This window comes from Streptopelia decaocto (assembly GCF_964273445.1).
Source record: "Streptopelia decaocto genome assembly, chromosome: 1".
Classification (NCBI taxonomy): Eukaryota; Metazoa; Chordata; class Aves; order Columbiformes; family Columbidae; genus Streptopelia; species Streptopelia decaocto.
In genome coordinates, this window is record NC_138663.1 from 83,485,710 (window position 1) to 83,510,825 (window position 25,116).

The window sequence follows — 25,116 nt, forward strand, 5'->3', positions numbered from 1 at the left end:
CAGTTATTATGTTTTTAACTGGAAACATGTATCAAGCCCTCACTTCCCAGCTAAGAAGTGGGGAAAGCATGCTGGTAAGGGCAGGCTTGTTAAGACATGCCATGTGGTAGCAGCCGCGATCAAACTGTTTTATTTCCCTTTGCTCTGACGTCACCCTGTGCTGCTCCATTACCAGCGACACACAGAGCTCCCGTCTGCTGGAACCGGAACAGAACGGAGGGCAGCACCAAAGGCAAAAAGCAGTATTGGAGGGTTCGCGGAGAGAGGAGAGGCCATGCACAGGAAAAAGCTGTCAGGGTAAAAAAAAAAATTGCTGACTGCCTCCCAAAAAACAACCCAGCTTCAGCTCTATGCTGCTATTGCTCCAGCCCAAGGGGACTGCTTGCTTTGTCGCCCCAAGAGTGTGCTGTCTGTGCAAAGTCTTTGCTTCGCTTGGGAAAGGGTGAAGGTGACACAGGTACCAGCGTACCTGAGTGGGAGCTCTGGTCCCCAGTGTCACTGCAGTGGGTGAGGGGCTGTGCCAAAGTCTGAGCTTGTTGAGGAAGTTCTTGCCATCATAAAACTGTCACTGGAGCCGTCAAATGGTGGGGAACAAAAGGTACTGATAAAAACGAGCGAAAGATGGGAGTGTGTTGGGGAAGGGGTAAGGCAGGAGGTGGCTTACCCCAGTGCTGGGTAGCAACAGAATCTGAAAGTGCCTCTTCCCTGTTCAACTGTTTTGAGATCTTGAAATGTCTGTTGTGCCACAAAATAAACAGGAAGTGTCAGTCGCTTTCTGTGCAATACAGGGGGAAAAAAAGTTCTAACGCAAAGTTCAGTAAAAAAATGCATCAACTCTGCAAAGTGTTAGCAATGGAGGAAAAACACAGATTAAAGAAACTTTGCTAATGAATTTTTAGATATGATCATCATTAGTATTATTATCTTGCAATAAGAATAATTTTAAATAGTTTCTAATAAAAGGTGTTAGAGGAAGGAAGGAAAATTATTAAATATCAATTATGGTGTGGTTTATTACCTGAAGTTTTAATAAGAGAGATATTAGTTTTAGGAGCTGTTTTCATAAAATTAGTACATTTTAAAATATACTAATTACATTCCTGTTCAAGTCATGGATGATGGGACGATAGAAAAGGTATAAATAACACATTTTAAAAGATATTTGTAATCAGTCAATATGTTGTCAAGGTTTAATTAATGTTTGCTTAGCAGCTGCATTTTAATAGAAAAGAAAATAAAGCCTAGGAGACAGTTACGTTGGTGGTCATCCCTCTGCTATTTTCTTCCCCAGCCCCTCTAAACATATTTGGGTACAATTCACCTATCAAACACTCAGTCTTTACAGTTGGTGTATTTCACTGCCGCTCTTAAATTCTGTAAGGGTTGCAACTTCACTTTTGTGAGATTGATGAACCAGATTTAGAAAGAAATCAAAAATGTCTTAGGACTTTTAAAAATGATTATTTGCTAGTCTTAATTTTCTCTCATATTTGTATTAAGGAACCAGCTATTAAGTGCTTGATTTTTTAAAAAATTAAGCTCCATGTGTATATGTGCATCATACAAAACAATGTTGAACAGCAAGGGCTGTCTATGATAGCTATAAAAACAAATAATGGAAGAGATTGCATGGTTTTGGGCAATTTATCTGTAAACTCACAACTTATAAAAAGTATTTTCTTATCTGCTTTGGGGAGAAAATGGAAGAGGTGCTGGGATTTTTTATATATTCTATAGTGTGGGAATGTTTTATCATGTTTTTTAAATTTCTGTCCTTCTGTTAGAGCTGTTTAAATTTACATTAATCCATTATTTAAAAAATAGCAAATTATGTCTGTAGTAGATATTTATAAGAATCCAGGCTTCTGTTTATAGTGCATTAGGTTGATTATACAATAAATGCACTTAGCTTAACACATCTTTAATGTGGCTATATCTTGAAGATTAGTGTACTGCAAGATTGTTCTAAAGAAATGGCTTTATGTCCTTGAAAATATGCACAGGACACCCACTGCAATAGCTTATCCAAAGCTCAATATTTTATGGTCAAGACACAGGCAAGGGGGTGCTTAAGATCAGTTTAAGTAAGACCTGGAAATTTTAACTTGTCTGTATGTTATAATCAGATTGCAACATCTACAGATACCTTTGAACAAATCAGATCTCTCTAATGTATTGTAACACTGTTTTCCAAAGTCTTAAAGATATGTTCTGTAAGAATTAAATGAACATATTTGGCTTGAGTATTGGGAGTTCAATGTATTTTCGTTGGTGAATTTCAACCACTGCCACTATATTCCATGTATACATGCACACACATATACATATATGTTATGTATATTATGCATGTCTTATATACTTATTATACAGATATATGTTCCCTAATCATCAAGTTATAAAGAAATCTAAGCTGATAAGCCCTAACATCCAAATAGCATAATAGAAAAACAAAAAATACATGTCTGTTAGTACCTCAAATGAGAAAAAAAATTAAGCGTGTGCTTCACTTTTATTTCTCTGTCTTTTTTTTTTTTTTTTTTAGCAACATACTAAAGGAATTAAGTGTAATAATAATAATAAAGTTATTCCTGTACCAGAATTAAACATTTGGTGATATTATATTTACATTTGTTACATTTGCATAAATTCGATAGAAAGTCTGATAAAGAAATCTGCATACATAGTTTCTGTGGTTTATATACACATGAAAAAAATAAAAATAAACAGAGATACACTCTGTAGTTTCTAAATGGGCTTATGTACATATGTATTTAGTGTGTAGAAGGCTGGGATGAGGAAGGAGACAGGGTCAGAAGACACAGCCTTCTAACTGACTCAGATAAATGAGATGCTTTTTTACATAGGTGATGACTCCTGTAGCTAGAGAATATGTGACAGTTGCTTGATCTGCAAGATTTAATTTGTCTTCAGTTCAGACAGTGTTTTTTTTTTTGTTATTGGTGAATACTAATCTATAAAACAATCTACAGGTTTATTGTTTCTCTTAAAAGTGTCATGTTGTCTACTAGATTTATTCTGGATTACTCTGATGTGGAAAAATATGTATCTGAAGTGCATTCTCATACAAGTTTCTATATAAAGCAATTGTATAAAGGCTTCAAAATGCCAGTGGTAACTTCATATATTATTTATGTATCATTGATAATTACTGATATAAAAGATACATTCATGACCAACAACAGCAGTCTTTGCATAGGTACTTAACTAGCAATATTTAGAGGTCTCTTCTGTACCGAATAGATCTGGATCTAATAGATGGACTGTCAGAAGATGTCTTCCTTGGGAGATGCATCTTTTTGTATAGAACACTTCTTTTTCCTTCTCTCATGTAGAAGTGTGCTGACTGTTCTAATCCTTATGAAAATAAGGAGAAACTTTCAGCTTCATAATTTATCAGTGATTTTATTTTCTTTTATTTTTTTAGTTTTTACAAAATTTGCAATGGCTCACTACATTGAAAAGGGCTACACAGGAGCACTGGAAAAAATGTCTGACATGTAAAAAGATATAGAAAGCTTTTAGAAATGAGCTGATGAAGAAGAGAACAGCCATAGGGAGAGGTGAGGAGGTGAAAGTTCTGCATGCAGTTGCAAACAAAGAGAGATTAGGTGGTTCAGCATTTGGTTCCTTTATCCTGCTGTGGTGCCTACCTCCCCATTTTCCTTGCATTGCTCTCTCATATTTTGCCCTTTTAAGTTCTCCTCTCCTTTCCTCCACCCTCCACCCTTTTTTTTGTACTGGAGAACAACTGAAAATAAAGTTATAACCAGTGATTTCTTGAAGTTTCTTTTCTGTTTCAGTATGTATATATCTAAAAGGGCACTAAAGGATAATTTTGACCCCCATGAATTTCCACATGACACATACCTATTATGCAAACTGCAGTGGGGTGATAATGGCAGACCTTGGATACACTGGATCAAAAAGGATCATTACCATGCTGAAGTGTACTTCTTGGAGAAGATCTTTAAGATTAGAAGATCCAAAAATTACGTCAACTGTTCCATCACCTGGTACTTGTCCTGGAGCCCCTGTGTGAGCTGCTGCTGTAAAATACTGAATTTCTTAGAGAAGCACTCATATGTGAACATAGACATATATGTAGCACGGCTTTATAAAATACAAAATTCAGAAGTCCGTGAGGGTCTGAAGAAGCTTGTGAGCTCGAAGAAAGTAACCATTGCTGTCATGGAAATTAAAGGCAAGATTTCCTCTGCTTTGTGGGACTGGGAAGGGGTGAAATGGTGAATTTTGTGCATAGGTGAAACTGGTATGGACTTGCTTCTCTGCCCCGTGTCCTGCTCATCTTCTTTGGGGGCACATCCATTGCCATGCAGTGACTGAGTGTCACATCCAAAAAAATAAGTTCAAATATTGCAGGGGGATGGGGACAGGACTTTTAGCAACCAGACCTGAATGAAAATTTTCCTTTGTTTAGAGACACTATTTTTCTTTCACTCCTGAGGGAATGGGAGATATGGTGCTTCTCCCTTATCCTAGAGGACTAAATGCAACTGCTGGGATAAGGCTGGCTGAAAGGGCCCTCCACTGATAGGAGAGAGAAAAAAAATGCCCAGAGAGAATGGCATTGGTTCCAAGTATGGAGTGAACAGCATACAGCTGTCCATGGCCAACCTGTCTTTGTGTCATTGGTGAAAGGAAGAGGTTAAAATCCCTGACATTCTGTGTTTCTGTGAAAAGTCTTGTTTCCTGAGCTTGTCTGGTATCTGAATAAACTCAGGTTAGCCATCTTACTTCTATTTCTCCAGACTATACTTACTGTTGGAAAAACTTTATCCAAGGAGATGCTGACGATGATTCCTGGACTGTGGGCTTTCAATCAGCGATAACTAAGAATCGTTTGAAGCTCAAGGATGTCTTTGAGGTTAGTAGAGTCTGAGGAACAGAGCAACTGCATTAAATGATTTGCTGTCTGCGTCACTGAGACGTAAAGAGCAGGGAGAAGTACTGTGGATTTTCTTCCATTATATCATGAAGCAAAGGCTGAGAGTGCAGTTTTTTTTCCTTCAGACTCCAGAGTGGGAAATCCTTTGATTATCATCTGAAACTCTAGCCTCATCCCAGAAACTCTCCACCAGATTCCTTTATAATTTTGATCTGAGCATGGGTTTTGGTTCACCAAATGATGCTGCTCAGCTGCTTTCTGTCAATATCTGTAGCAGTCTGCCATCCCTTCCCAGTCACTAGGCCCCTACATATTTCATTAAAGTCCCTTCCAGATTTGATTCAGCGACTTTCCTGGCTGGTCAAAGGGTACATGTTCCGAGAGATGAGAAAAGCTGTTCAAAAGAAAACATCTGTCCCCTGGGAAAGTCCAACCTTTGTTTTTGTTTTGTGCCAAACCTCCCGAAAACCAGGAGAGACAACAGATAGTGTGTTCACCAATGATGCTGAAAGTTTTTGCCCCTAAAGACAAGAGACCCTGCTTGAATAAATAGGTCCAAATATGTGGCCTAAAAGGACTGTGTGTAAAAAAAAAAAAAAAAAAAAAAAAGAGAGAGAGAGAAATCTAGCAAAACCAATATAAGTTCTGCAGCATTTTAATTTCAATGTATTAGAGTTTTCTGACAAATGCTACTTATAGTGAAAAAGAGTGAAAGAAATCCATGGCTAAGTAGGTCATTGAACATCTGGGAAATCCATGTTGTATGGCATCTGTGGAAAAGAAATATTCTGGGCTATTACAAGTAATAGACTTCTTCTGCTATGTCCATTTCTAACCAGAGCAAATCCAAAGTCCAAGGATCTAAATGTCATATTTTTATTTTAATTTCAGGATCTTCCATTCATACAATCATAGAACTATAGAATATCTCAAGCTGGAAGGGACCCATAAGGATTGAGTCCAACTCTTTGCTCCGTGGGAGACTACGTAAAAATAAACCATATGACTGAAAGTGTCATCCAGATGCTCCTTGAACTCCGCCAGGCTTGGTATTGTGACCACTTCCCTTGGAGCCTGTTCCAGTGACCAGCCAACTCTCAGTGAAGAACCTTTTCCTAATGTCCAAGCTGAACCTCTCCTGATGCAGCTTCAATCCATTTCCTTGTGTCCTGTCGCTAGTCACTGGAGAGAGGAGATGAGCACCAGAATTACCCCATCTCAAGTGGAGAATCCAGCACTCACTCCCATTAAATTTCATAAGGATGTGATTGCCCAGCTCTCTAGTCTATCCAGATCTCTCCATAAAGCCTCTTTACCCTCCAAGGAGTCCACAGCTAGTTTAGTATCTTTGGCAAACTTACTTAATGTACATTTGATTCTTGTGTCCAGATAATTTATAAACACATTAAAGAACAGTGACCCTAAAATTGAGCTCTGCGGAATCTCACTGGTGACTGGTTACCAGCCTGATGTAGCCCTATTTACTATTAATGTAACCCTTTGAGCCCAACCCATCAGCCAATTGCTTCCCAAGATACAACAGTCTAGCTGTGTGCTGGACAGTTTATCCAGAGAGATACTCTGAGAGACAGTATCAAAAGCTTTGCTAAAACCCAAACCTGACACATCTACTGACTTCTCTTGGTCAACTAGATGGGTGACATTGTTATGAAAAGAAATTAAGTTGTTTAAACAGGACTTTTCCCTTGTGAACCGATGTTGGCTATGACCAATGACTGCATTGTCTCTCAAGTGTTTTTCAGTAACTCCCATAATAACCTTCTGCACAATTTTACCAGGCAATGAGGTGAGACTGACATGCCTGTAATGATCAGGGTCTTCTTTCTTACCCTTCTTGAAAATTGGGACAACGTTTGTGAGCTTCCAGTTGACTGAGACCCCTTCATACACCCAAAACCATTGAAAAATAATGGAGAGAGGTCCCACAATGACATCAGTACCTTGGGATGGATCTCCTTGGGTCCCATGTGCATCCAGCTGGAGCATCAAGTCTCAAACACATTCAGGGTTGGCTGGGAGTTTATCATCCCCCAGTCATGGTCTTTCAACATGGGGCTCTGTGGTCACAGGGCACATAATCAGTGTTAAAGACAGAGGCAAAGAAGGTATTAAACGTCTCTGCTTTGTCTATCCCTATTTGTGAGCTGACCGACCTCATCAAGTAATGGACCAATGTTATCTCTGATCCTCTATGAAGATCCTCTCTTACTGCTTTTATGATCATAAATGACATAAAACATTGCTGACATTCCCCAGTTTCTAATGGCCACCAATATCCTGGACAGACAGCTTGTCACTGGGAGTCTTGAGGACACTGGACAGTGCTAAATATCTCTGATGAGAAACTTCTGGATGTGGAAATGGAGGCAGGTAGCAGCCAGAATGGTGAACAGTGTCCCAGGCCCAATACTCTGCTAATGTTTTTCATCCTCTGTTGTGACTCAGTGGTGCACAGGCTGTTGGGGAAAGGGTATTTAAAGAAGACTGCTAAATTAGCACCCAAACATCTGATTAATTCACTGTAAGTTACTTCAAATGAGGAATTTTGATTAAAACAGGCTATTTCCTTGACTGTTGAAAAATGAATCTCTGACAAGAGGAGGTCGGGGTGCCAAAAGGAACATCTCTGGAGTCTTGCTGTCCTCTTGGCTAGTCTTCTACCTCATGCTGCATGACGAACAAAAGTGAACGTAAAAACACAGAAAATGCCCCATCAGGGTTGAGAGCACAGTCCAGACACTGTATCTAGCAGTGGCAGGAGGAGATGCTTTTTAGGGAGAGCAGACCAGTCTGGCTGTTATCTGTGCTTCCTTATGATCCAGTCATACCACCTCGATACCTATGCTGACTGTGGCTGGGAATCCTGCATCTTCCCTTTAGTATCTGTTTATATACTTGTTACCATGAATTTCTCAGATCTCTTTTTACTCTGTCCTGCCATCTGTGTCTACAGTTTACTGGGGCAGCAGATTCCAGAAGATCACAGCTTGCCAGGTAAATAAGTAGTTGTCTTACTTGCCTGTGTCTTAAACTATTCACAATAAGTGCCTGTTCTTGCTATACTAATTTTTCATCATTAATCACTGAAACACTTGTCTGCATTTAAAAGACTGTACTAGCCTAGAGAATTTTTCACTGGCTCACTGGGACCTATAACATGTGACTGACAGCAGCACTTGGTCTTAAAAGAGCAATTTTAAAAATCCACAGATGCTTCGTTCAACAGAAGCAAATCCTCCATCCACCAAGTGATGTGACTGTGGAATTATAATGATGGTATTCATGGTCATTGCATTTCAACAGCTCCGCTCAGCTGGCTAAAACTAGTAAGAAAGTATTTTTATATGCAAGCCCATCCTGGAAATGGACCACTAGATGTATCCACTGGAAACACCTTAAAAAGCAAAGCACATCAATCTGCACAAAGAACAATAGGAATGCAGCTGTATCCCTTGCAGTAGTCAAGCTGGGTTGTTTACCCCTCTGTACTATGATGAGGTACAAGCCCTGTTGTCAGTACTGAGTGCTTGGGAATAGAACCTCTCTCCATCCCCTATTCCTGATGCTAGGTTATTTTTGCAAGACTAGGATAAATATTCATTGACTTATACCCATTTTAGTAATTAAACTTTAAAGCTATGATTGGATCTGATTCTTCTCTCATTTGTATTGCTAATATTTTAACGTAATCAATAGAATTACTCAAAGTTTTGGCCCAATATAGCCTAAAGAGGATCTGGCTTATGGAAACTAGGAGATGACAGCCTCTAACTCACAAAATGGCAGCACTCCTCATTTAAGTAATGTCTGCTTTGGCAGATGTGCCATCTTGTTTACATATGGGTCTTTATATCTTATAAGTTCAGGAGCTGATGCTTTCAAGCTGGTCTTAAAGATGCAGAGAAAATTGATCACACAAGTTGTTATGAGGGGAAGAGAAACATAGACAATGTGAAACTTCTAAGTTCAAAGTGGACTAAATGTTCTCCCTCAGTCTCCGTTGCTGAAGGTCTTTGTAGTTAGTTGTTGGAACAAACTTCCATTAAATTGATATCACAGCATACCTTCCCAGCAGCTCTGGGCATGTTTCTGTTGCTTGTTGATCCACTGTCCATGCCAAGGCCCAATATGCTTAGTTCTCGTTTATGCTGTCCTATAGGCTGTGGCTTACCACACTCAGCTCCTGTTTGAATTGTAACCAGCTCTTGGCCAAAGCAAGGCTGTGACTTTCCTATGTCACATGCAAGGAAGAACCCCTAAATGTTTTCACAATAAAAACTGAAGGCAATTATTATGGTCTGTGTCTCCAGGGCCCTGAGCACATTAAAAAAACCTTAGTTGCCTTGACTATCCTGACCTGGAGCTTCCACTGGCACACTGCCCATAGATGGCCCAGCAGCTGCATTTAAGCTCAAGTCTATGCTATTAGTCCCTGCCCGAGCTAAGGCGTAGTTGTGCTTGTCTCCATCTGTCACACCCATGCCTATGTCCATGCCCATGGCCAGCCATGGATCCCGTTGATCTCTTTCCTGACCTGTGAACTGATTTTCTGGGTTGATCTCAGACCCGTCTCATCTCTGTGTACCAGGTCAGTGATCACTGTGTCTGTATGTGACCTTGGTTGCCAACAGGGGACCTGATCCTGACCTGAGGATTGACTTCTCAGCTTGACCTAGGACCTGCCTTGTCAACATGAACCTGCCTGAAAATCTGGACACTTGGTTGATCCTGGCTTCTAGTCCTGGGCCTGCCCTGCTCTCCTTTTCTGGATACATTGGGATGGCCCTTGGGTAGCAAGGTTCTTTCCTTGATGTCTGGTTTATCTTTCTTGTCTTGCCTCCTTATCCTTTAGGGAGTAGTGGGCCCTTGCTGCATCATAGCAATATCTGGCAAGAGCTGCTGTGACTTGGTCACAGAAAACAGTGTCTCTGGACACCTGGTCACTTGTCTAGATTCTGCTTATCTATTACACTATGATGAAATTTTTATTTCAAGCCATTTTTTTTAGTCACATTTGTGTAGCAAATCAGTCTGTGGTCAAACAGCAGTCAAGAAGAGACCTCATGTTCAGCTCAGTTCTCCCCAGAGTGTATGGGAGAACAAGAAAACAAAATACAGAATGATGTATCTAAAGTAATAGTAAAAATAAACATACCAAAAGATACCTGATAGGTCTGGTATGAATGATGTGGCTGAGCAGTACTTGTCAGTAGTAACTTAGAAATCAGAAGCTGTCTCTCTTGAACAGGCAGAGACAAACGCCAAGTCATGAAACAGGAGAAAGCTCTTGTTGCTGCCATAGCTGGCTGGAGCACTACCATTTAACCATGTGGCACATGCAAGCGAGGCTGGGAAAAACATCTGGGAGCTGAGGGTTGACATTATGTACTTGGATGCCTTCTAGTTCTCGTATACAGAGAAATAGAAGGGCCTGAATCCAGTCCCGGGTGGCACCTCTACAGTCACAGCTTGTTACTTATGTACTGTGGTCTTTCTTTTCCCTGTTAGATGCATGTGACATTTTAGTGTCCTATGAACAGAAATTTGTGCTTAAACTCAGCTATTTAGAGGTTATGGATGATATGCAGAGTAAGGCCTCATCCAGCACTCCATTCTGGCTGTCTGATGTGCTTACATCTTCCCCACCTCCCATCCAAGCCCATGTCCTGCTGCACTGCATGATGACTGCTGTCCTCACAGTCTTGTTCCTTACTGGACAAAAGTGCTGTTGTCTCCCTCCTGCAGCAGCCCTGCTGAGGCTCAGACCTGTCCATCATTGTTTTGACTTGGACTTTTCCTTCAGCAGACCAGAGCTCTGGTGCCAGCATGCTCTGTATGTGCTGTCCCACCTGTGCACCTGAATGGTCACTTGGCAGCATCCCAGAGGTCTGAATAGACCCACAGAGCAGCCAGAGCTTTATCTTCCTGGAGTGGCTTTGGGAGCCTGGCTCAGGTCTGCTTCCTGATCTGCAGCCCTGGAGATGTGATGCAGAGTCACAGTGCTTTGCACTGGCATTGCCTTGTTTGCCATGGTGGTGAGAGGCAGAATGCCTCAGTTAAAGTGTCTCTGATGAAGGTGGGTTGTGGACTGGGCAGTAGGCTGTGGCAAAGGAGCTGCAGATGGATATGTTCCTGTCGAGGGTTAAGATTGCGGGGTGACAATAAAACCCTGGCAGATGTATTGTTAACCCCCTCTCCCCTCCCCACTTCCCCCGTTTTGCCCCTCCCTCTCCCCTCTTCTCACTCAGGACAGGCGATTGGTAGGGAAAGAAGGACAGAGAGAAGAGAGTTGGAAAAATTAACAATGTTTTACTAATGCTACTAATAAGAATAGAGAAAATAATACAAAATATACAAAACCAATCTTGAAAGTCTCAGCAACTGCAGAGCCAGCACCCAAAGTCCTGGATTAGACTCTGCAGCCAACCAGAGCTGGATTCAGTCTCTCACTAGGCCTCAGTTCGCAGGGACGAGTAGCAAGGTCCTCTCCTAATGTCGGCCATAAGCAGAAGGGAAAAAGCAAAGGCAAAAGGCAAAAGGGACGAGATCCTTGTGATCTCCCACTTTTATATAAAGTATTCACGTGAATGGAATGTTATACACAGTTGGTCAGTTTCTTAGTCACTTGTTTCTCGTCGCCCCTCTCGCGAGATGTCCATCCATGCTTATCAATAAGTTTGCATTCCATTGCTAGGTTTACCAAAACATGGGTCTGGTTCTCCAGGAAAATGCAGCTAATATGAAGGCTTTAGCTGACAGGCAAATTCACTAAAAGAGAAACTTGTTTTTAACAAAACCAGGACAGTTCCCCATCCTGCAGCCCTACCTGTCTTACAAGTCAAACAGTAAATGTGTTAGCCTCCAAATCTGCAATCTGTGTCAACTGTAGTGGTGAGATCTGGCAGGGCTTCCCTGTCAGCACCATGCATGACTAAGATAAGACAAGAAAACTGTGACAGGGCAGGTTGCTGAGACATGGTATCATAATTCCCTTTATTTCCAACTACCACCCCCATTATTGGTCTACCCCATAGTGAGGTCTTTCCATAGCAGCATTGTGATCAGTGAATGCCTAATCCATAGAACCAGAGCCAAGACTATTTGGATAGTTGGAGATTATTTACAGGCCACTTTCATAGCTGGATCTGACAAATATTTACAGTTGACCCCATTGGGTGTACTCATCTGAGTGAACCATGACAGCTCAGCTGGTATTTTGGATGTAAGTTCTGCCCTTCCACCCTCACAGTTCCCTGATTCGCCTTGACTTCCATCTCATTTGTTTTCCACTTCTGCCATCTGCTGCTCACAAACACTGCTTAGCTTCATATCCACCTTTTAATCCCTCACTTCTCTTAATATCTACTCAGATGCAATGAACATGATCTATAACCATCACTGCAGCAAGTGTGACTCCTCCTTGTACTGCTGACTGGCCTAAGCAACACAGCTTCAACTTGGGAAAAGGTAACTGGAACCCACTGCTTCAGCTGCATTCCTTAAATCTCTTCCCTTGAAGGGTTATCTCACAGCTGTACCAGGTGTCCCCTGGACCTGCACCACATGCCATGACTGTTTAAATTCAAAGGTATCAAGACTACTGATAGATGGTCCCCTGAAGATTGTCCTGCCTCTGCTATGAGAAATATAGTAAAGAACTTACTGTTGCTTAAACATACATTTTCCTATCTCACAGTCCCACTCCATGTCAGTGACAGGAGAAGAAGTGTTAGCTGTCAAGGAGACACTATTTACATAGTAATACAGGGCCTGAACAGTTAAGGTTCTGGCGGAGCAACCCCATACCTCTGGAGTCTTCTGAAAACTTCTTACAAGACCTCTTTGGCAGCTTACCTGTGGATATCCAAGTTGGGTGGCTTTCTAGCTTACCTGTGGACATGAGATGGTGAGGTGGGTTAACTCTGGCAGGTAGCTAATCACCATACAGATGCTTGCTCTCCCCTCTCCCTGCCCCATGGGATGGGGTAGAGAATTAGAAGGGCAAAAGTAAGAAAACTCATTCATCAAGATAAAGACAGTCTAATAAGTGAAGGGGAAAAAAACAAGAAAAGACACCCCAAATGATGCAGAGGCAATCACAACCAGCAGACTGATGACCAGCCAGTCCCCAAGCAACAGCTACCATAGAAAAATCCCTCCAAGTTCTATTGCTGAGCATACCATTAGATTACATGAAAGATCCCTGTGGTCAGTTTGGGTTGGCTGTCCCACTTGTGGTCCCTCCCAGCATTTTGGCCACCCCCAGCCTAGCTGGAGGCAAAGTCTGAAACAGAGAAGGCCTTGACAGTGCGCAATTGCTATTCAGCAATAGCTAAAAAGTTAGTGTGTTATCAACACTGTTTTCATCTCCAGGCTAAACCACAACACTATACAGGCTGCTATGAAGAAAATTAACTCCATCCTCGACGGTGCCCAATGGTTGTAACTCCTAGTTCTGACAGACTTTTTTCTGCTTCTGATAGAGGTTTTACCTCCCATGGGAGAAACAGCTTACAAGTGAATTTTGTGTAGAGTTTAACCATATGGTCACCACTGAGCAATCCCTGAGTGCTTAGAAAAGAGAGGCTCAGTGCTGAAAGTTCCTCGAGGTGCTCTGAACACTCTATGGTATGACTGATAAGAAAAGAAGAGATGAATCATTGCTTTCTCTCGAGTGAGGTCCACCTGGTTTTGTTGTCCCTCTTGCTATTTAAAACTCTGCCAGTTGTGTGATGACTATACGCCATACTCAGCTCTCAAAGGGAGTACAGACACTCTGATATCCACCAGGTTTGAGGTACTTATTATTCTGCTGAGTGCTTTGACACAGCACAAGCATTAAAACAAAGAGGCAGAAACAAGGCAAAATCAGAAAGATAAATATGTAGAATTTCTGTGATGCAAAGTAATGTGAGATGACTGTAGAAGAACTGCTAAGAATATCATAGTCCAAAATACAGATACATTCACTAGCAGGTTTTCTTTTTTCACACTGACTCCTCATTAAATATAATTTGATCTGCTTCTCTGATTTCTATAGTCTCACCAGTTAGTGTGAAAGATTGGGATGTTTTATTTAGCTAAGAAAAATGAATACTGAAGTAAACACACAGGTGACTCCTTCCCACTGATCACCTGTTGACTTTGCCTGGGTCAGGGCTCTGCCCACACATCCTGGTGGCTGGCTGCCATTCCACTTCATTCTTTGGGGTCAGACTTATAAAGCTCACCCAGTAGTAGGGCATCATCAGTTATCTTAATCTCTTACGTCTCATACATAACAAGAGTCTCAGTAATGTCTGGTGATGCTTTGTAATCTGCAGAGGAAAGGTTCTAGGAGACATAAAATGCCATAAGTGGTTGTACTTATTAGTCAGAGTCGTAAACTCACATGTTGCTAAGCATGTGTATTTGTGTATCTACAAGCTTGTTTTTATACGTGCTGTTGCATTATTATGCATATCTATATATGCAAATATCTGTGTGAGCGTGTACTCATACACTGTCACTGTTTCTTGCAGAGCAACAATAAAGTGTGGCCGCCTCCTCCCCACTACAGAAAGGGAATAGGAGGTAAAGGGAGAGAGACTTGCAAGTTGGAAAGGATCAGGACTGCAGGCAGGAAAACAGGCAGGGTCCTCTTCAGGTGTCGGCCATGGAGGAAGAGAGTGAGACCCTTGTGATCTCCCAGCTTTAAACTGTGTGTGACATGTATGGAATACCTCGTTGGTCGATTTGGGTCACCTGTCCACCCCTCCCTGCAAGTATGAATGGAATGTGTGAAATTTATGAATCATCTTGTCTGCTATAGCAATAAAAGATAAACCTGGGGTTTTTGTTGATATAATTCCTACCATTAGCTCAGTAAAACTGTATGTATCAGGTGTTATCAGCTCTGGACTGAACACTGTATGAAAAACATGCAGCCAATTTCAGAAAAATGCAGTTACTTAGAAGAAACTAGCTGAAAGGAAAATTCACTATCAGAGAATTGGTCTTGTTTTAAGCAAAACCAGGACATACACAGAGACACGTTTTAGCCATTTTAAAAATTTGAAGTTAACAGAGTAAATCTCAAAAGGCTCTGTGTGTTTTTTCTTTCCATAAAAATGTGGATATCTACTGAGAAAACTCAATTAAATCCAAACAAACATACAGTGGATTTTCCTTTTACTGTCAAATATGGCAGCAGCAGAACACTTGAACTGACAGAAAATTTACCATTACAAATTAAGTTCAGGATACAGTTTGTAAGTCGAGATTGAGACCTAAGCCTCTGTGGCATGAGTCCCAAGATTTTAGTCACATTTAAGTTTTGCCTTCCCTCTTGGTTCCGGACTTCCACTGGGTGATCATTCAGCCAGAGAATAGAAAGTTCAGTACCTGTAAAACCTGAGATTTGCGAACTGGGATCTTGGCTGATTCAAACTTTGTCCCTTTTTGGTTTTTTTTTCGTGATATCTGATCTAACTTTCCTTCTCCCTCGCTCTTCTTTCTTCTCTCTGTCCTGCCTGACTTTCCTAATTTCTTCCATGTTTTTCCATTTCTATGACTTCTACCTCAGTTCAAAATTGTGTTTTATGCAGAATAAAATTGTTCAGTGTGATGCTGCAGTTGGTACTACCAGACATACATCTTGGGCTTCAAGCATCAAATCAGCCAGAAGACATTTGAGAAAAATTGCAAACTATGTGTCTGTCCTCTTCAGACACACCTGGCTCAGAGAGACAAACTGGGTGAGTGGTACATCCAGTAGACACCACCACTGTAATACTGCCATGCTGCAGGACTGGTATACTGAAATCTGTTTCCAGGGAGACACCTGTAGAGAGCTGGCTCTCAGTTGCTCTATCCACCTCTCTATCCCCTGGCGTATATCCTGGAGGCCCTCTACAAAGTGTTCTGAAAAAACGGTGAAGTTTCTAGGTGACTACCATAGTGAATCTGGAACATCATGAAGGTCTAAGGAACCTAGAGGCTAAAGGAGTCCTGAGTAAGTGTATGTCCACTGTTCTGTGTGCCCTTTGCTGTGTATGTTCCTCCAAAATGCATTTATGTTTAGGAGGTATGTATACAAAGGTGGTGATGATTATTTAAAAAATCCATTTGCTGGAGTGGATCTCAGATATATTCAGATGTTACCAGCAGCTCAGCATTACAAACCACCTTCCGATTTATCTTTAACATTACCTTAAGCAGCTTCTGTAAGCAGAGATAATTGACAGCATGAGAAATACAGAAAAAATATTTTGGTTATAGCTATTTGAGTAAAACAAGGTCTCAGGCAGATGTATGACCCTTGCTACAGACATGTAGCAGCTTAAAGGCATACTGGATTACAGCTATTTGCTCATGAAGGCCAAGAACGAGCTTTTCCACACAGATATGTGCCCCTTCTGGAGGTTACTCTCATCCTCTGAAGCACTGAAGTTTGCTCCCCATAGACAGGATATGCAAGTTCTTCTAGAAGCATGAAAATTCACTTGTGTTGTAACCTTGTCTTTCTGATTTTGTTAGGGTTGAACCAGTTTCTGGATTTGGAAGGGATTCCTTTCCTCACATTAGGCTGTCAGAAATGACAGAACGACATTTCCTTTTTTTTTTTTCCCCCTTTTGTTTATTCACCATCTCATAGAGCACATTCAGCTTCCAGGAGACAACTGGAAATGTTGTATTGCAAATTCCCTGCTTCTACTTTGACTGATTTTTTCTCTCTCTTCTTTCTGTGACACATTTCTGGTTTTACACCAGGAACTTGCTACAGAGCACTGCTGCTAATCAAGCCATCTCTTGTAGATCAAACTAAGCATCTTGAAGCCTAATTTATAACTGCATGTTTTTAAATATCTACTGCAGAGAGAAGGCGATGAAGAAAATACTGTAGTATCAATGCATTTCTAGCCTTAGTGAGTATCATGTCCATGAACTTGAAAACACATTAGTTAAACACTTTTCTTTCAAGAACTTTCTGAGTGCCTGAGTTGATCCCATTCCCTCTTCCTAAGGTATGAACTAATGCAAACACCAGGGAACGGTTCTGTGCTGTGAAGTGAGTGGTGACCTTGCAGCAGAAGAGGCCCTGACAGCAGATCCTGTTTTGGCACTGCATTGCCAGATAATCTGCCATGACTAGCCTTCTGCTTCACAGAGGGCCCTGCCAGTGCCTGGATCCCTGCTTCCTCTGTACTACACCGTTCACATTCACTTCTGTTTGTTCTGCCCTTGCAGGAAAATTAGTATTTTTTGCCAATAGAATGTTGAGTGCTGGCCTGGGAGAATACCAATAACTCAGTTCTCTAGCTACATAGTCCCAAGTCAGACTTGGCATTGAGGAAGGCAATGTTTTTCTCTTCCAGGAGTGCACATGCCTGGGTGGCTCACCAGGGAACCATTTCTGCCACTTGCATCAGGTCACAAAATGATTGTGTCGCAAAACCAGAGGAAACACTACGTGACTGACTTAGTACAGTCATCTCTAGCTAAGCCACATGAAGAACTCTTTTTTTAATCCCTTTGCTCTGCGAGCCAGTTTTGGGTGTGTCAGTCAGAAAAAAAGCTCCTCACTAACAACTAGCATTGTTTCACTTGTTTTTCAGATTAAATGGGAAAATATTTTTTGCTGCATTTTGAGTGAGTTGCAGAATAGATCACAGGAAGGCCATGCCCAGTTCATAATGCTGAGATTTCTCAGGGCACTGGTAAAAGCCTAGTCTTTTTACACCACTGAACTGTCATGACCAATACGTTCTGCAGATACTCACCAGCTGGCTCAGGTCTTGCTCTCAGAGTGCCCATGTGAGTAGAGAGTTCTTCTTAGTTGTGAAGTTTCATGAATATCTGGGTGTTTCCCAACAAAAAAGCTGTCCACTGCCATAGCTGTCCTGGATGCTGGGCAGCTTGCTTAGTGCTAGCCTGAGGGTGTCTGTCCAGTTTCTGACCACAGCTGTAGATGTGTCCTTATACACATTGGGAATCTTCCTTTCTTAATGTGAGGACCTAAGTTCATGGGTGTATGAGTGGTCCTTGGAACTCCACAGAATAGTCCCATGAAGGGAAATGGCAGTAACCATTACCATCTGCTGGAGATCCATAAAATCACAAACTTCTGCAGATAACATCTTCTGTTTCCCTTCCCACTGGGTTCTGCTCAATGTTCTGATGATATCTGGGTGTCAGAAAAGTTATCTGCCATGTCACAGCTCTGTAACTTGATGCCATTTGTCTAGATGCTCTTTCTCTCTTGGTGCATCGGAGTAGCTAGAGAAGAGTTGCTTTTCTATTCTGGGGCTAGTGGTAATAAAGAGGTATGCTTTCTGCTCTGTGCTGCAAAAAAATGGCTCACCTGTTAGTTCCAGATTCTGGCAGGCAACCTTGTCTACACCCACAGATCCACTTCTGAATGAGACTCACCCTCTTTTACAGTATTTTGTTATCAGGAACTTGCTCTCAGTTTCATCTGATGGGATAGTTTACTTGCGTAAGAGCAAGTCACCTGGAGGAAATATTCACCTGAGTAATATTACTAACATCCAGAGTTTAGCCTTTGGGAATAGAAACTGAAACAAATGTAAGACTATTAAAGCACCCATCACCCAAGAGCTGACAGACAAATCCAGAATTATCCATGGCTGCTGTCACTAATAGAGGTAAGTGCATGTATGTGAAAAGCAAGTCTATTTCTCCATATTCAGTGTGGATATTTACTGTAGCTGTATCTAAGGAACTGGTAAGTACAGACAAATGTATGTGTTGTACATGAAAATATACAGGAGGCACTTGTGGATTTGTGTTTGTCATCTCTTTGAATGCATTACTGCATCTTGAGACTTAGGTTCAAAAAAATAATGCCTCATTTTGTTAATGCTGATGTGTCATTAGGCAGGAAGAATTCAAATTCCAAAAGATCTCTTAGTGTGGAAAAAGTTCTCAAAGGCAGTTAAGAATGGAGCAAATTAGTTGGCTTTTTTTTTTTCACCTATTTTGTTTCCAATGCAATAAATAACTAGAAAATGCCTCTTCAAAATCAGTGCAATAAAGCTGTGCAAAGAATTGATCAGGTCTCTGTTGATGTGGAACACTATTTTATTTCTGCTGGAATGCAATTTCACTGTGTATATTTCCTAATTCCTCATCTTAAAGAGCTAAGAGTTATGGAAAAGTGCCTTTAGTATCTTAATTCCAAGTAAATTAATAATTTTCTACAATAAAATGAGGTTTCTTAGATCCTTAAGTTTGGTATGGATAGACTTCCACCAAAAAAACAACTAGCCTTGTTCATCTGCAATTCTTTTCATTTAGACCCTCAGCTGGGAAATGAGTCATAGGGTAGAACTTCTTTGCCACCACAAAAGACAAAATGTATATAATCAGGCAGGTATGATACTTTTTTCAGCTTTTGAAACAGTTTCATACTAAGAAAAAAGATTGATTGTCTAGATTGATGTCATGAGTACCAACAGGAAAATAGCTCAAGTTTTACGTAGTAGAAGTGGTTTGAAAGATAGGAAGGGAGAAGAGATTTGATTCTGCTCTGTCAGGGAAAAGCAGATGCAGTATTGCTGAAATCGGTGAAGTTAAACTTGAGTAAGATCACAGTCAACCCTAATGGGTTAAATTGAGCAAGGGTTCATGTACAAGAGTAGTTTAAGCAACCATCAAGCTTAGCTCCCAGGTAGAAATCCGCCAATCCAGCATCTAAGAGCGGCTGTTGTCCAGTGAAGGGATTACTTGTTCAGCCCTTCCAGATAAAGGAGATTTGACAGGGAGGATGTAGACTGAAAGGCCAAGGACAGTGGGTGTAGAGGAAGTTTTGTTTTCTGATCTACTACCCTCAATGACTCACAATCTTTTTTATATAGATTCTGCATGCAGAGAGAACAACCAAAGGTAAGAGATATGGTTCTATCACTGTGTGCTGCCTGGGCCTCATGGAAATTTTCAGAGACAAGCAAAGCTAAGAAGCCTTTGTGCCTTGTTTTCTTCTTATCATCCTTTCCCCAATCTTCCTTTACAGATTTAGGTCATTAGATTGTGACATTCTTCAAGCTGCTCATTTGTGATGGGGAAGGTTGAGAGTGGGAGGCTTGGCTGATGTTGAGAGCAGGCAATGCATAATGGAACCAAACATCATTGAAGTGTCAGGATCATAGTACTACTAGTACTTTTGTCACAGGTGGAAGATACAGCCAAATGACTTCAGAAGAAATTATTTGCCTGACAAGCAACCAAGGGTGGTGTACCTGCTGTATGAAATCAGGTGGAGAACAGGTACCATCTGGAGGAACTGGTGCTCAAACAATCCTAACCAACACGCTGAAGTCAACTTTTTGAAAAATTGTTTCAATGCCATGCCATCAGTTTCTTGCTCCATCACCTGGGTCTTATCTACTACTCCCTGTGGGAAATGCTCCATAAAAATTATGGAGTTCCTGAAGTTACATCCCAATGTGACCTTGGAAATATATGCAGCCAAGCTCTTCAAGCACCTGGATATCCGTAACCGGGAAGGTCTCAGGAACTTGGCAAAGAATGGAGTCATTATACGCATTATGAACCTTGCAGGTAACCTAACTACTTTTTGGCTTTGCCTAGGTGTGGATTGAAAGTTCTGTGATTATGCGCACTCTCAGCAATTGTGCTTTGTAATAGTGGTGATGACTGGCATTGGGAAATACTAGTGAGTGTGAAAATGCCACTCTCTTCTGCCTTATTTTTTCCCCAATCCCATACAGCTGCAGGACCAGCATGGTCACTTCTTCTTGCCAAACATGAACAAGGAGAGTTACGTCTTTCTCTAGTCATCCATGTCTCCTTTATATAAGGTGAAAAATCCTGACAGTAAGAAAGAACCTGTCCCTCCTGGCATATATATGCAGATCAGCTTGCCAGCTGCAGCAAGTAATTGATTTTGCTTGATAGCTGAAGTAGAGAAGGAGACATATCTAAAGGAGACTTTCAGATAACGCATCACAGATGACAGTTACGTCTTGCATGTGTGTCATTTTGTATGCATGTCTTGCTTGCCTGTTGATGTTTAGCTATAAAAATAGTCCAGTAGCTCACAGAAAGGAATATACATTTGGAGAGATGAAACTCACGTACCTGTCTGAATACTTACTACTAGAGTGTGCAGCTACAAAACCTAACAGGTCAAAAGTGAACTTGAAGAATGTTATCTTGGGGAACCTGTCTCTGGGATTATACCACCAGAGCACTGATAGAAGCTCTGGCCATCCTATCAACACTAAGATCAATATGAAACTGCTAAACATTAGGGTATTCACTCCAGGTTTTCTCTGATAATCGAGATAAGTCAGATTAATGACTGAAGCAACCACTTTATTGTCTTGCCCAAAGCTGCTGTGATCAAGCACAAGGCTGCCAAAAGGTATGCCTGAATGGCCCCAATTGCATGTGCCAGTTCCTTTTTCAGTCCCTCCCAAAGAAGCAGCCTTCCACTCACCAGTTCTTTCTCCCTTGGCCAATGTGCTCTGGCTGCATGCCCTGATCTGCTGTCTGTGATAGGGGTTGCCTAAGCCACAGCAGTGATCTCTATCTCCCAGGCAATTCCCCTTTTTAGACATATTGCTATTCATAAAGTTTTGGTTCCCCTTTCCGCTAATTTATTTGTGTAGTTGCAAGTCATTGTTGGTCCCTTGCATGAGTACCCTCAGATGATTACCTTCCTCCTGCCCATTCTGTTACCTTCATCTTACTGAGAAAGAAGTGACTCTCTGGTGTATTCAAGAAGAAAAAAATAGGCATGCCTTTCATCAAGTCTGACTGGATATCTCTCTTCTCAGATTACAGTTACTGGTGGAAAATATTTGTCACACGCCAACATGGAGAAGACGATTATTTGCCCTGGAGCTTCGCTTTACACATCTTTCTGAATTGCATAGAGTTCCAACAGATCCTTTTGGTCAGTATGATGCTACATTGTGCCTTTGTGGCCAGGAATAGAGAACAGACTTAGCAATAATCTCAGTTCTTTCACTAAGGAAGGGGTAAATTATTTCAACCCTTTACATAGAACAGCTACAAGTAGCTTGCAGCTTACTAGAGCTATTTGATCCCAAAAGCTCATTCAGCTGTGTAAACATGTTTCAAGCACACTCTTTTTGCTTCTCAGGACAGGGCCACTGATTTTAGTTAAGTTCTGAACAAATTCAAAATTCCAGATGAGTGGATTCGCTTTAAGCATCAGAGCTTACACGTAAGAGTATCATATGACTGAGATCTGCTTTCCCCACTTCTTGCAATTCATACAACTGCCAAAGTTATTTGTATGGCCTGATATCCTACTATATATGAAAGAGAAGCTAGTTTACTGAAAAGGAGAGAAGACCAAGATGGGAATTAAATTCCTGGCTCAGCCACTCTTTGTGGGGCGAGCCAGTTCTTGCTTGAATTGGTCTCTATATGCACAATGGGGGCTAGCAGAATGAATGACAGGAACTAGAGGAAGGGATCCACAGAACCACATAATACAGAAAGGAACTTAAAACTTTGAATGAAGAAAACTAACTTGTTTGTATGATACTGTAAATGCCTTGGTTTATTTCCGAATGAGGAAAAGGTAAACATTTCATTTCAGTTCAATCCATTCCAAACTTTACATAGGTCTTTTAATATCTCGGGACATTCCCTTTCTAATTCTAACTGTTAGAATTAGACATTCAGGTGACAGGGTAAGCAGTCAGTGGCATTATCCAGTCAGTCAGCTGATCTAACAAAGTAGTTAATTCAATGTAACTGGGAGATATTTTTACCCTGGCTTTCAGCCTTCCTCAGTCTCCTAATGTCTGAGATTAAATAATTTAGCACTTCATGTACAATCAAATGCATAATATGATGTTTATGAGGAAGCTGAACAGAGCTGCCTGCTAAATGCTTATGAGTACCGACGAACTAACGCTAACTTGGCACAGTTACCTGGGCAGCACCAAAAGGCAAACAGGCCTGTGAGGTCCTGGTTTTAAAGACCCAGCTAACAAATGACCTGTCCTTCCCTGTGCCCCTGGCAACCTTGATGATTGCTGCAGAGCCCTGATGGCCAGGCAGCTTGCACCTGGACACTCGTGCTGAACATCTGACACTTGCTCAACTGCTTTGCTGTCTCAGACAAACTTCTGTTTCTTAGTGGTCTGTTTTTCTAGGAGGGGTTTACATGGCACAGTAAATTTCAAGGTGTTATGCTGTTGTTTGGAAAGCTGTGTCCCAAGGGAGACTATCTGACATGCTGAATGTGCATCAGAGTGATCTCTTGAACTAGATGCTGTGTTTTCAAATTCTGGATCATGTTGAAGATACAACTTAAGCTTTTAGCATCTAATTTTTAATGTTCATGTTTCTTTCCTCTTGCTAGGGACTTCCTCCATTGCTGCCAGACTTCAAATACTGACAAGCAACAGCATCATGTTTTCAAGATCACTTTGTGCATCATAACACTATTTGCAAGACTGGAAAAGCCATCCCCTTTCAGTCTTCCCCACTACAGCCTTGAACTGTGAGTTTCACACTGTCACCAGAAAAGACTCTTAGAACTGGCTGGGCATTGCTAAGTATTGCACACAGCAGAAAGAGCAGATGACAAACCATCAGACAGTTTGGATGATGCAGCAAGGCAGCCAGGACACAGTGCTCTGGGTCTTTACAAGGCTTCCTGAAAGTCCAGTGGGGATGGGGACTATGTCCCAGGATCAGGCCTTTCATGTCTGCTGATTCTACAATCAGATTCTGTGAGTAACCTCTTGCGAGGCCAACGAGTAACATTTTTCCTGCTCTGATCTGTTCCAAAGAAGTAATCAGAGAAATGAACTGTGGTTTTGAGAATTTCTTATTAAAACCACTTTTATGGCTACATGTGTATGTTTCAGAAAATACTTGATGCTATTTGTATTTATATAATATTGTTACTATTACATTACTACCTTTATTACAAAATAATACAGTTATGTTACTAAGGATTATATTGATTGATTTTAAGATTTTATTCTCCTTGTTTTTATGACTGTAGAAACAACATAATAAAATGGAAAATGTCAGCTCTGTGGAAACTTTGCTTTTCATGTTCACTTCCTGGGCACATATCCTTCCCTTGTAATTCCACACTCTTGAGTCCCAGCTGTTTGTTAGAAACTGGGGAACACAGTACAAAACCTCTTCTTTTCCAGCTGGAAGCACTGAGTGGAATGGTGCGGCAGGAGGTATTGAAAGCTCTGAGATATCTCTACAGGCAGAAGGCAAAAAGAAGGTTCAGGTGTACTGGGCCTTTCAGCAGTTTTCAGTTTGCACTGCAAGTAATGCAAAACATCTGAATGAATCCTGTAGGGAGCTCCATTTTTCATGATTCCCAACCCCTTCAAGTGGGAGGCCCATTCTGTGATGCCACTGGGGAGCGTGCTGCTGCTGTGATCTACAACATGCAGGCAGAAATGATTATTCAAAGAACAAGGCAGGGGCTGGTGGGAACTATGCCTATCTCTTCTAGTTGATTTATGCTTATAGCATCCTTTGGCCATGCCAAAGTCTCCAGATGTTTAGCAGACAATGAAGACAGACAGAAAGCTGCAGGCTGAGTAAGCAGCTCCACCCTCTGCTAAGAGAGTATCTAAAGCTGAGTGCAGCTGGCTGGGGAGTTTCTCCTACCAAATAAAATTGCTCCACACAATGCATAGTGTGTCTAAAGTTTTCTTCCCACTGTCCAGGTCCTCAGGCTAGATGTCACATGCCTTCTTTCTGGCCTTTCTAGTGATAGCTCTTTTTTTCCTTAGCAAGAAATCAAATCACTTGATCAACATGTAGTTGAGTCCATAACTATTCAGCACCATAACTTTAAAGTTATTTGTCTTGCCGTGGAATGTGGCAACCAGATTTGAGCCTGATCAATGTATATATCTTCAAACATCTTCATTTGTGTCTTACTTTGAAACTTCATTATGCTACAGAGGTTAGTTGAGTTCCATCTGAGAATCTAGAAAGTACAACATCACAAAGCTATACAGCAATGTGTAGCATCGATGGCCAGCAAAAACGGAAACATTAAGAAAATCTGCAAGACCTGAAGACCCATCCATGTCTCTTGCCATAAATACTTAAGCATCATGGAATCTTGCTCACAGCCTAGCATTGCACAGGGAAGGCTTTACTTATAGCTGTGTGGAAAT

General features: G+C 41.2%; 1 protein-coding gene across 6 annotated transcripts; it reads left to right on the forward strand.

Annotated features, from left to right (window-relative positions):
- The first annotated feature begins 159 nt into the window (after window positions 1–159).
- APOBEC1 (apolipoprotein B mRNA editing enzyme catalytic subunit 1) lies at window positions 160–23,981 on the forward strand. Of its 6 annotated transcripts, XM_082067683.1 has the most exons (6): window positions 15,893–15,941; window positions 17,545–18,594; window positions 19,807–19,834; window positions 20,121–20,509; window positions 21,751–21,869; window positions 23,316–23,981. In XM_082067683.1, the coding sequence occupies exons 2-6, from the start codon at window positions 18,573–18,575 to the stop codon at window positions 23,349–23,351; spliced, it is 594 nt and encodes a 197-aa protein (XP_081923809.1). In that variant the 5' UTR covers window positions 15,893–15,941; window positions 17,545–18,572; the 3' UTR covers window positions 23,352–23,981. The 6 variants fall into 6 exon arrangements, 3 of the variants coding, with proteins under 3 accessions (XP_081923810.1, XP_081923808.1, XP_081923809.1); XM_082067684.1 differs by lacking the exons at window positions 15,893–15,941; window positions 17,545–18,594; window positions 19,807–19,834 and adding an exon at window positions 160–297; XR_014185583.1 differs by lacking the exons at window positions 15,893–15,941; window positions 17,545–18,594; window positions 19,807–19,834; ... (1 more) ...; window positions 21,751–21,869; window positions 23,316–23,981 and adding exons at window positions 161–297; window positions 2,865–2,941; window positions 3,805–4,906; window positions 5,819–6,365.
- The last annotated feature ends 1,135 nt before the right edge of the window (window positions 23,982–25,116 follow it).